Source organism: Schistocerca gregaria, chromosome 3 (assembly GCF_023897955.1).
Source record: "Schistocerca gregaria isolate iqSchGreg1 chromosome 3, iqSchGreg1.2, whole genome shotgun sequence".
In the NCBI taxonomy this organism is placed as follows: Eukaryota; Metazoa; Arthropoda; class Insecta; order Orthoptera; family Acrididae; genus Schistocerca; species Schistocerca gregaria.
The window spans coordinates 269,744,730-269,757,405 of record NC_064922.1 but is presented as its reverse complement, the minus strand read 5'-3'; the positions used below and the strand labels follow the sequence as shown (position 1 = coordinate 269,757,405).

The following is a 12,676-nucleotide window of genomic DNA, read 5'->3' as shown; positions in this document are numbered from 1 at the left end:
ATATTCGTGGGAAAAAAATTATTGTAACTTGCGCATAATCACAGTAGGCTATTTGAAGGCAGCGACACACTGAAGATCCACCCAAAACGCATTGTTCTCGGTGCAATTTGTTATAATTAAATTTTATTTAATAACATATCTACTATAAAGGTTTTTAGCAAGCGGTAAGACGCTGTCATTAGAATGGAGAGCTGTGATGATGTTGGGTTAGCGTAATGAATAGAGTCACTATCCTGTAATGAGCTATTTTGTTGGGGTGGTAGTTCCCGTCCTGACACAACCAATTTTTATTTTTCCTAACATTCGCGCTTTTATTAGGTTCTGATACTTTTTTATTAGTTTAATATAAGTATAGACTATAATATTTGATGTTATGTAAATACAATTCACCTTTTTTTGAGGGGTGATTTTGTTCGATTGGCTTAATCTAAAGGACAGCTTGCGCTACTTGTATAAATATATTTTGCTGCTTCTTCTTTTACGCTTCGTAATTTACATGTTGCAAAGATTCTGCTACTGGGTAGTAACAGTGATCAAGTAATAGTGACGTTGGGGTTTTACTAAAATGTGGGAATGATGAAATAATGTTTATCTTATGCGGAGAAGTCTTCCAAATTTGTAACGCACTGTTTGTAATGGAACTTTTATAAACCTGTGTCTTTATTGATTGGACATGGTACTTTCCTTTTCGTGGACGACGGAAAAAATGTGCGTTTTAATAAAGCTAACGTGGGAATTTTACTCGAGCCCGTTGAATAAACAGTGTGATTTACGAACTAGAAACATTCCTACACTGTCGCTGGAGTGCGTGGCGATCGCGTATACCACGTTGGGGCCCACGTACCGTATGCACAAGTCGCATCGTTCCTGAGCGTTCAGCAGCACGTTGAACTTGGCACGCTCAACGTTAACGTTCGACAGCACGGTCCGTGTGCTGACTGCTTTAGAGGCAGAGAAGGGAAAGAATGCATAATAGGCAGTGAGAGAGTTTGTTGGACGTTTCAGATCCAACGAATCTTTTTCCCGGCAACAGAGACCGTCCACTAGGCAACGTCGTTTTAGACACGACAAAGAAAGGAACAGGCCATGAGAAGCTTAGAAACACGCGAATCCTGGAGCGAGAGAGCGGTTGACATTTCTAATCCAACGAGTCTCTCCGCTCTACACCGTGAACACAGGAACAGCTCTCTGTGTTGCATGGTAGTCGAGACAGCAGGGAAGGAGACAGTCGTGGACGAGGATGAAAAAGTAATCTCTCCTCCCCACTCTTGAAGACAGGGAATCGTTTCGCTAGCGGCGCTGTTTTGCAAGCACGTTTGGCTGATCCGGGTAGCCGCGCAGGATTAGACGAGCTGTCTAGGGCGCTGCAGCCATGGACTGTGCGGCTGGTCCCGGCGGAGGTTCGAGTCCTTCCTCGCGCATGGGTGTGTGTGTTTGTCCTTAGGATAATCTAGGTTAAGTAGTGTGTAAGCTTAGGGACTGATAACCTTAGCAGTTAAGTCCCATAAGATTTCACACGCTTTTGAACATTTTTTTGATCCAGATAAATGTGCGAATGTGCTAGTCTGGTCTTGCTAGGAAAGTGTTAGACTATGTTATTTTTGTGATTTCTAGTTTTCGATTACGTTTACTTCACCTCTGTCATCTTAGGATACGGTTATTATGATTGTTTTGTATGATTCTGGATTAAATAAGAGTATCGTAGGATTTTTCGTTCTGTGTTAGGCAGTGCTCCTTCCTTACTCTGTCACCATTGCTTCGCCATAAAGAACAGTAATTAGTAGGAAGGAATGTTTTCCTTGCGTATCTGCAATGAATACGAGGAAGTAAAATATTTCCCGTATGACAAACGACTTCCTGAGATACCCTCCAACGATTGTATTTTTGACATTTCGAACTGAATTATAAACTATTGCATCTTCGTCGTAGTTTTAAATGATCTGAATGGAATTATAAAATGTACTTGGACAATTTGGCATTGTCTTAAGAAATAGAAGACTATTATTGTAAATTATGGGCGAATTTCACTACTTATGGAAACGGATCCCGAACATTCCCGAGACTTTTCCCACATCTCATCTTGTATTAGGAGAAAGAATAGGATAGGTCACATAGTGTCCTCTTTCAATAATTAATCACGTCGTAATTGAATCTGGCGTAATGTGTCCGAGTGGTATATGCGCTCCACCAAACACTTTTCAACACCTTTCTGCTTGAAAGTCGTTATTCCGTTGTGCGATATGAAATTACCGTTTCTTTTGGCGTGATTTAGTTTTTTCATCTTGCCAAGGCAACAGACAAGGAAGCAAACGTGAGGGAGTAAAACTTCGCACGTGAACCGTTCGCCGTTGGAGAACTTCCACAACAGCAGGTCACTTCATTTCCAATTCCTTGTCCGGCTTTCTTGAGGTGCTTGGATCCTGAATAGTGGGTCTGGCTATTTTATTTCGTATTTCATCACACATGATAACCACACCACACTCACTCACTCACACACACACACACACACACACACACACACACACACACACACACACACACACACACACCAATGTTAACGAAATACACATGTTTCATACAGAGCACTAACTACAAACTACTGAGTCCTTCTCCACAAGATGCAATTCAGCGTCACATATACGGTTACGGTTATAATCACAGAGATCGGATTAGATTAGATAAGATTCGCACGACATTGCGTGAAGCCGAGTTTTTGAAGACTGCAATAGGCCCAGTTTCTGGAGGCTGCAATTCATCATTGCGAATGGATCACCAGAGTATTAATACAAGAGTTTTATACACTGCAGTGGCACAGTGCAGTTGTTAGAATATACCCCTGACGTGTAGAAGGTCGTAGATTCCAATCTCGTCATATACAGCGAAATTCTTTTTAATTCTGAATATAATCAAATGACTTTGATTATTATTTTCATTCAATTAACTGGATTAAATACGTTTTTTATTTCTGCCGCATCATCTTAATCATCATATTGGTTTTTTTATTTGCTCTTACTTTTCTTAATATCCTTCTGTTTACTTTTGGAATCTGCTGGTGTCGCCTACAAACTGCAACCAAATGCTGACCAGGAATATTCATCGCTTGGCAATGGGGCAACTCTTGCAACCATGTGAGGATAGTTTCAAGTAACGGATGATGGGGAGAAATTTCACCCTGCTTTCAGCATTGAAACCAGAATTTTGTTTTTTTGTTTTTTTGCTTGATTTTGCTCGTGGAGATTAGCTTTAATTGCCGTGAACAAAGCGTTCGTGATTTTAGCTCTGCCGCAGATTGTTTGCCGCCGTTTTCTCGAATGTGCTGCACGTCACAAGGTGATGTTGAAGTTGGGGCATGTGTTTAAATTGGGGGTTACAATACTCGTCGTCTACTGCAGTTCAGTCATTGGTCACTTAAAATCACCTGTCGACAGCGCATCTAGCATTTCTATCGTACTTTGCGGCGGCTGGCTCGAACGCTTTGCATTGTTTTGTATGTGAAACCGGGACCTACAAACGACGGCGAGTCTTCGTTCCCGCCGCAGCCGCAGTGGTCCACAGCTCCACGACGACTACCGCAGTCCACTTCACTCCTCCGCCGCCCCACACCGAACCCAGGGTTACTGTGCGGTTCAGCCCCCGGTGGACCACCCCCAGGGAACGTCTCACACAAGACGAGTGTAACCTCTATGTTTGTGTTGTAGAGTAATGTGTACGCGTACGTGGAGAACTTGTTTGCGCAGCAATCGCCGACATAGTATAACTGAGGCGGAATAAGGGGAACCAGCCCGCATTTGCCGAGCAGGTGGAAAACCGCCTAAAAACCATCCACAGACTGGCCGGTTCACCGGACCTCGACTCAAATCCGCCGGGCGGATTCGCGCCGGGTACCAGGCGCCCATTCCCGCCTGGAAAGCCGAGCGATAGACCGCACGACCAACCGGGCGGGCTGCGTTACACATTAACAGCATTTGTGTGTCGCCTATAACCGAGCGGTAGCCGGCAGCCGATGTGGCAACACTGTAGCGACAACTGACAGACGTCACTTGTCAAGTAATCTTAATCGGACTATCGGTGATCACCCACGTTATCCGTTTAAATCCAATCGATCCGGATTTGGAGTCTGGGACCTGTCCATGTTCCGATGGTTACTGCGTTTTTTTTCTTCTCACATTGAAGCATTCCATTAGCAACCTGGAGATTAATTTAGTGTGTAAGCTAGAGCCTAAGTGACGCCGCGCGAAATTTCTCTCGGGGTCGCGGCCAGAACTCACGCACACTTGTATCGTTATGAGTCTTGCAAGATCAATTACACTTCTTACGGCTCCGCGGATTTTACCGGAAACGTTAATTGGCGGGCCCGGATTAAGTCTGTGCTCTGCTACACTATCAGATCAATGTGCACTGATGAGCCAAAATATTATGACCACCTGCTTAGTAGCTTCTTTCTTCGTTTTTGGAACGAGATATATCACTGATTCTACATATTAGGCATCCGACAGTTTGTTGGTAGATTTGAGGAGACAAGTGGCATTAGACGTGTACGCACAAGTCATGTAAATCGCGTAAATAGCGGGCCGCTGATTTGCTTATGCGGTGATGGTGCCCGATAGTGACGCAGTTGGGTTCCATAGGATTTACATAAGGCGAATTTGATCGCCGAGACATCAACGTGTGTTTGTTAGAATGGTCGTCAAACCATAGCAGAACGCTTCTGACTCCGCGACACGGACAATTATACTGCTGAAAGATGACTTCACCGTAGGAGAAGACCTGAAGCATGAAGCTGTCGGCGTGTCTTCAATTACTATCACAGCTTCCATACAAGCGCCGGAGAATGTCTCACATGGTGTAATAGTGCTCCCACCACACGTCCAGATCGTCCGCTCATAGTAACCTCTCAAAACTCTGGCATCTCTCTTCCCACATCCACCACTGCTGGTGGCTCACCTCCAGCTGTCCAACGCTACACTAGCGAATATTCCAACAACGAGTCCAACCAGCCACAGACTGCACACAGCGCAATCAGCGATTTTCATACAGGGCACTACGTGGCGTTACCAACTTAAAACCTAAACAGCCTACTTACTGTATGGGAGTGAATCATGGGCTGTGAGAAAGCAAGAAAAGATAAGAATAGACGCATTTCTAAATTTAAGGGACTATTGAAAGTAAGGGATGACTACATTCTCCTCAGAACCGGCGGGGAGAAGAATATATGTATAAAACCGACAAGAAGAAGAAGAAGAAGAGACAGAATGATAGGACATCAGCGAATAACACCATGATACTAGAGGGAGTTATAGAGGGTAAAAACTGTAGGGGAAGACAGAGTCTGGAACATACCAACACATAACTTAGGATGTTGGATGTAAGTGCTACTCTGAGATGAAGAGGCTGGCATAGGAGAGGAAGTCCATGCCGGCCACATGAAACCTGTCAGAAGACAGCCCATAAATAGCTGCTGCTTCTGGCATGGTTTTTAAAAGTTTCTCTGCAATGGATTCTGGAAAGCACCAGCCATAACAAGAAAATTACTTGCCCTTGAAATCATCTTAGTTCCGGTCGCCATCCATTTAGGAGGATTATGGAAAGATCGGGCTACGTTCTCAGGCTGCTCCTGCAGATGGAGTTCATCTTTCGCTCTGAAGGAAAGTGTGCGCTGTTTTGAAACATCCAGGGAGAGTAAGGCTGCGTGCCGAACCGGAACTCGACCTCAGAACCTTTAATTCTAACTAGGACCTCACCTAATTCGAAAATGTATTTAGTGAAGTGCAGTGTAGTAACACTGGATGTAAGTTATAAGCCAAAAGTAAGAAAACTACGTGATGTGAGGAACGAACTGCTAATTACATATAAATTCAAATATTTGTAATCCTATTAACCCTTACTGGAGAATTACGCAGCGTCAAGTCATCTTTATGTGATGCCTGACTCTAATGTCAGCTCAAGATGATGAGCTGGAATCTTGTCCACACGTTGCTGCAAACCAATGTTTTTATTGGAGAGATAACCCAAGAAGACAACCTTAGTAAAACTTTCAGAGAAACACTGAAGCTCGTACATATTATTTATTGCTAGTACAGGGCAGCCAAAATAAAACTGCCCCTGAAATTGCGAACAAGTCGCCAACCTTATCACCATGCAAAGTCTGCTTAACGCGCTAATGTTGATTTTCTGATTATAACAATGCATATTCCGGAGTTTACTTATTCGGAGTAGGTGAATCAGGCTCCATCTGAAGTACTACTTATCTGAGTATCCAAATATCCCTTTACATCATTCAGCAACCACCCGTACAACTGAACATGCACAAGCTAGACTAGAGGCTTCAAACCGTGCACCACAGAAAATTTGTGAGCATAAAAATGCAGATTTATTTTTGATATTGTTCTAACGCGACAATCTCTTTTTGAGTCCCACTTCCACAGTTAATCATAGTCGCAATTTTTTCGCGCTATTCTGTAACTCATTTTTCACTTGAGTGTTGTATTCTGCTGTTCGGACCCGTGCATTTTATATCCTCTCTTCTTGAGCATCATCCTTTATTTTTCTGTTCACATTACAAAACCGATCTACTAATCTGAATGTATCATTCCCTAATTAATTCCCTCAGTATCGACTGATTCATTTTTCCTTTTGTTGATGTTCGTCTTAAAACTACTTTTCAAAACATTACTCATTCACTTCAACTGTTCTTCCAAGTGCTTTGCTGTTTCTGACATAATTACGATGTAGTCGGCAAGCCTCAAAGTTTGTTTTCTTCCCCCTGAACTTTAATTCACTCTCTGAATTTCTCTTTGGTTTCCTTTACTTCTTGTTCGATACGCAGATTGAGTAAGAAAGCGGATTGCCTACAATTCTGTCTCACCCTCTTATCAACAACTTCTTCCCATTCATGTCCTTCAGCTACTATCGCTGCAGCGTGGTTTCTGTACAATTTGTAAATAACGTTCCGCTCCCTGTCTTTGATCTCTTTCACTTTAAAATTTCAAAGAATATATTTAAGTCGATATTGTCAAACAATTTCCCTCGAGTCACAAATGCTAAAGATGGATGTTTGAGTTTCTTTACCCTATCTTCTAAAATGAGTCGCAGATGCAGTTTGGCCTCGCGTGTTCCTACATTTCTGAGGAACCGAAACTGATCTTCTGCGAGGTCGGCTTCACCTGTTTTTTCAGTTGTCCTGTAAATATTTCATCTCAGTATTACCAAAAAATACTTACTAAACTGATAGTTCGGTAGCATTCACACTTGTCAGCATCTTCTTTCTTTGATATTGGAATTATTACATTCTTCTTGAACTCTGAGGGTACTTCATCTGTGTCAAAATGGCTCTGAGCACTATGGGACTCAACTGCTTTGGTCATTAGTCCCCTAGAACTTAGAACTACTTAAACCTAACTAACCTAAGGACATCACACACATCCATGCCCGAGGCAGGATTCGAACCTGCGACCGTAGCAGTCGCACGGTTCCGGACTGCGCGCCTAGAACCGCGAGACCACCGCGGCCGGCCATCTGTGTCAAAGATCTTGCACACCATGTTGAATAGTTTTCTCATGGCTGTTTCTGCTAAGGATACCAATAACACAGAAGGAATGTCATCTACCCGAGGGGGCCTTTTTTCGATGGTGGTCTTCCAGGGCTTGGTTAAATTCTTCTTCCAGTATCTTATCTCCCATCTTCTCTTCATCTTTAACGGACAGTCAAATGAAAACGAGACAAACAGAAAAACCGAAAGTAAACTATGCATTGCCTCAAACGTAATCACAATAGCTGTTAATACGTTAGTCCTGTTATATTGCAAGACAGTCACTGTCTTCATGGAAAAAATGTTTACGGCTACCTATGGAACCGTGATTCTATAAATATGTGCACCTCTTCATCTGTAGAACGTCGACGGCCTTGAACGTGTTTCTTCAGGGCTCAAAAAATATGGAAATAGTATGGGGAGAGATAGCGACCTTATGGAAGATGTGTAAGGGCTTCCCAGCGAAACTTCTGCAGAGTACTCTTGGCATGCGATTTACTTCAAATTTATACAAGATACTCTAATTAAAATTCAGATGGCCATAGGTTATACAAGGCGACTCCCCCAAGAGTCGCCAGGCGCTTTTTGTCTGGTGTTTCAGCAGATATTTCCTATTTCCTTCTTACATTGTGTAGCAGGTGTCAGCCAAACAAATAGCGCTCAACAAGTATTTCACGCGACGTTCAGTGTTGACGGGAAGTGTCTTGTCTTTTCCGTTGCAAATAAAATTATTTTTAAAGAGGAATTTTACGTTCTCATTCCATAGTGCGATCCCAGATTAGTCCAGTGCGAAATTTGTTTTTTCGATATGTATCATAGAGGCAGTAAAACACGGAGAATAAACAGAAATCCAGCAGCGACTCAGTAGCACTGCTTGCACTGCTGTAGCAGCCCGCGACGCCAAAGCTATCCTGCCACTGCTGCAGTGCTACTTATTCTTTGGAATCTACCGTCCCCGTTAATAGATAACGATAAAACAGACATCGTACTAGACCAACGTCGGGCCGCTCTATCGAACGAGAAACAAACCGACGCCTTCCATCGGCATTGGGCGTTACATGAAAGATGTGATGAGCCAGCTACACAAAGCAAAACGACATTGCAAATATATCTGCTGAAACACCAGAGAAAACACGCCCGATACTTGGGAGAGACATCCGGGGAACATTGCTAGCAAAACCTCGAGAGGCTCTTAATCGATTTGCTCAAATTTTTATAGCGTACTCTACTACAGGATTTCGGGCACATGTAGGATATATCCCCCAGTCCGCAGCTCGTGGTCTTGCGGTGGCGTTCGTTCTCGCTTCCCGGCGGGGTCAGGGATTTTCCCTCCCTCGAGATGAGTGGGTGTTGTTGTGTCGTCTTCATTATCATCATCATTCATCCCCATTACAGTCGGAGGAAGGCAATGGCAAACCACCTCCGCTAGGTCCTTGCCTAGTCGGCGGTGCGGGTCTCCCGCATCGTCCCCCTACGTTCCTCGGAGTATGGGATCTCATCATTATCATCATATATCCCCCAGCATAAAGGTTTTCTGTTAAAACCGAGCGCGAGAAATAAAATGTTATGTTGCGCTCAGCTGTGCTGTGAAAATGTGCGTCTCCGTATCTTTTCTCGCAGTCGGTGCTAACTACCATAGCAGGGCTCTCAAACATTTAGACAGAAGTTTCGCCGCGCGGAGTGGCCGCGTAGTTAAGGGCGCCATGTCACGGATTGCGCGGCCCCTCCTACCGGAGGTTCGAGTCCTCCCTCGGGCATGGGTGTGTGTTTGTTGTTCTTAGCGTAATTTAGTTTAAGAAGTTACGACCAGGGAACGATGACCTTAGCTGTCTGGTCCCTTAGGACTTCAGACACACATACACACACACACACACACACACACACACACACACACACACACACACACACTAGTTTCCGTACATGTATAGTTTTTAAAAACTGTATGGTCAACAATGTGATGTTTTGCTTTCTTTATCAGAGTCAGTTTTAATAGAAAACCATTATATTAGAAAAGTTGTATTTACGGCTCTTCTGCTTCTTACTAACCCGTAATGCTTCCAGTTCGCTGATTAAAATTGTGAGAAATAATTTCATTGAAGATACTATTCTTACAGGTTCGGGAGGTGGAAAGGTTTCGCAACAAACAAGGCTCAACTTGAGACATTCAAATAGTTAGCAATTGATTTATGACGATAGGGTTTTTACCATAAGTTGTATGTTGCCCTTTCACGAACTAGTAGTTCAGAAAACCAGTTCATACTCTTACCAAAAATATCTGCAAAAAGTTGTTAATTCTTAAGTTTTGTAATTGTATTGTGTACACTAAACTTTTAAAACAGTGAAAAACGAAAAATGAGTCTTTCCCATTCATATTCTATGTTGTTGTTGTTGTGGTCTTCGGTCCAGGGACTGGTTTGATGGAGCTCTTCATTCCATCCTATCCCGTGCAAGTCTCTTCATCTCCGAGTAACTACTACAACCTACATCCTTCTGAATCTGCTTTAGTGTCTTCCTCTCTTGGTCTCCCTCTACGATTTTTACCCTCCTTGCTGCCCTCCAATATTAAATTGGTGATCTGATGCCTTAGAACGTGTCCTACCAACCAATACCTTCTTTTAGTCAGGTTGTGCCAAGAAGTCCTCTTCTCCCTAATTCTTCATCAGTACCTCCTCACTAACTACGTGATCCACCCACCTAATCTTCAGCATTCTTCTGTGGCACCAAATTTCGAAAGCTTCTATTTCCTTCTTGTCTAAAATATTTATCGTCCATGTTTCGCTTCCATACATGACTACAATCCACACAAATACTTTCGGAAAAGACTTCCTGAACTTATATCTATACTCGATGTTAACAAATTTCTCTTCTTCAGAAACGCTTTCCTTGCCATTGCAAGCCTACATTTTATATCCTCTCTACTTCGACCATCATCAGTTATTGTGCTCCCCAAATAGCAAAACTCATCTACTACTTTAAGTGTCTCATTTCCTATTCTAATTCCCTCAGCATCATCTGATTTAATTCGACTACATTCCGTATTATTTATTATAATTTAGAGTTTCATACCTTCAACGTGGGCGAAGTCGCAATGAGAAGCCGAAATATGCATCCTAACACAATTTCCAGGAATATCCAAACTCAGTAGTCATTGCGATAGCCAGTACGTAATATATTGAGCAGTTTTATTGATTATTATATGCAAATAGATTTCAACTCGAATAAAGCTGTTGTTTGTATGGTTAAATAAACCAAAGACACAGTTATAAAAGAAGAATATTGTATTACAACCTCTTCTCCTTCGCTCCACGAGTGACACAAGAAATAGCGTCTCTCCCAAAGGTCACGTGACACGATTTTGACCTTGGGCTCGCAGTGCCAGAGGTGACGGTTACCGCCTGCACCATCAGCGGGGAGGTGTCGGGTGCGGGCATGCAACGTGTGAAGGCTAGGCTAGCATAGATTAGGCTAGGCAAGGCTAGGCCTACCTGTGCGCTGGCAGGAGGACCAAGATAGCGCGGCGAGTGCCAGGAAGGCGAGGCAGGCGACGAACAGGGCTAACACGGCAGCCGCGAGGCAACGCTCCAGCGCCGTGTGGCCGCCGCCTCCGCTTCCGCCGGCGCCGGCGCCGCCTCCCGCCGTCACCACTACGACGCTTGCCGCTCCAACCGCCCCCGCGGGAGCGTACTTGACTGCGGGCGCGGGCGCGCCGCCTCCACCGGCCGCGGGCCTCGGCCCACCGTCCCTCAGCAGTGTCTCTTTCTCCGCGTCGCGCAGAAAACCATTGTTGGCGGAGGAACGCTTGGCGTCCTCCATGGCACACCGCTCAGCACGCTCTTCGGCGAGTTCCCAGCATTCCAGGGGTTCACACCTCTCTCAAACTACGCTGCAGAACTCTGTATACTGTCTCTGCCCTTTCCATGATCAACTCCGACGCATTGTGCGTTGTAAGCGGTTTAGCACTTTTTCGCTTCTATTCGATCGTAATAAAACTTTGCAGAGGTCTGGTCTTTGTAGATATTTTCCTCCTAGCTATCTCTCCAGCATCACTGAAACAGGTCTGCTGCAAGCGTCTAGCGTCGTCACTATTGTTATACTATCTAGCACATTGCCAGTTGGAGATGTTTCGCAGAGCTAATGCAATACCAGCAAAAAACGTACTAGTTTATCGGTGTTAAGAATGGTCTACTAGCCATTTCAGTCTGCAGTCGTTTTCGATCAGAAAGCAAGAGAGGGATCTACAGTTTATCAACACAACGTTCAGTTGTTGCCAACATACTGTGCACACCAATTTGTTCAAAATCGCCAGGAATTAAATTGGATCACTTCGCCTTCTCTTGCAATGATGCTCCTGTCAGCAGTGCGCAGTACAAAACGTGCATTCTAGGAATTGCAGTGGAAGAGTCGGGGTTTACTAACACCTGCCGCTGCGTGTTGCGGCAGCCGGGTAGACACTGCGCTTCGCGAAGCGGCGGTGCTTCTGCAACTCGCGCGCCACGTGCTCCAGCACCACTCTGGCCGTGGAGGGGAGCCGTAGGAGGGGGTACGGCCGCGAAGGGTTGGGAGGGGCGAGGAGGAGGGGGGACAGGGTACGTGGCGCGGGAATCCGCTGGACGCGCCGGTCGAAAGCCGCAGCAGCCGCGTGGTCTAATCGGGTCAGTCGGCTGACTGGTTTACGCGCACGGTCCGTTTCACTCGTGACAAGTGCGACCGCGACGTGTCACAGCGACGCCGGCGGTGACCGTGGCAGGAGTCGCGTCGCGCGGTCGCCGTATCCAATTAGCGCTAAAGACTTGCGGCGGGAGCAGTCAGACGGAGAGCCCGCGGGCTGGCTTGGCGACCCGCGCAGCGTGTGGCCGTGGGCCGCGCGCCCACATCGCACAGGGCTGGCAGGCTGTGTCGAGCGTCCGGCTGCACTGAGCTGGCGCCGGCGGCGGCGGCGGCGGAGGCGGCGGAGTCGCGGCGCGCAGGTGGCTGGGGTAGCCGCGGGAGGGGCGGCGCACAGTAGGAGGCGGAGGGGGAGGGGGCATCGATCCCCGGCCGCAGCCCCCACTAGCGTCGCCACCCTGCGGCGGCCGTGGGGCGCGCACTTCGCGTCGCTCGGAAGTAAACAAACACTGAGCGACTGACCACCCTGCTCCAAAGACTTCA

At 45.6% G+C, this 12,676-nt stretch overlaps 1 protein-coding gene across 1 annotated transcript in view; it reads right to left on the bottom strand.

Moving 5' to 3' along the window:
* Nucleotides 1–12,443, bottom strand: part of LOC126354798 (neprilysin-1-like) — a 518,824-nt gene extending 506,381 nt beyond the window's left edge. The window contains exon 1 of the mRNA XM_050004711.1: nt 11,014–12,443. Coding sequence (XP_049860668.1) covers nt 11,014–11,341 — 328 coding nt within the window. The 5' untranslated portion in view covers nt 11,342–12,443. The remainder of the gene's footprint in view (nt 1–11,013) is intronic.
* Between the last annotated feature and the right edge of the window lie 233 nt (nt 12,444–12,676).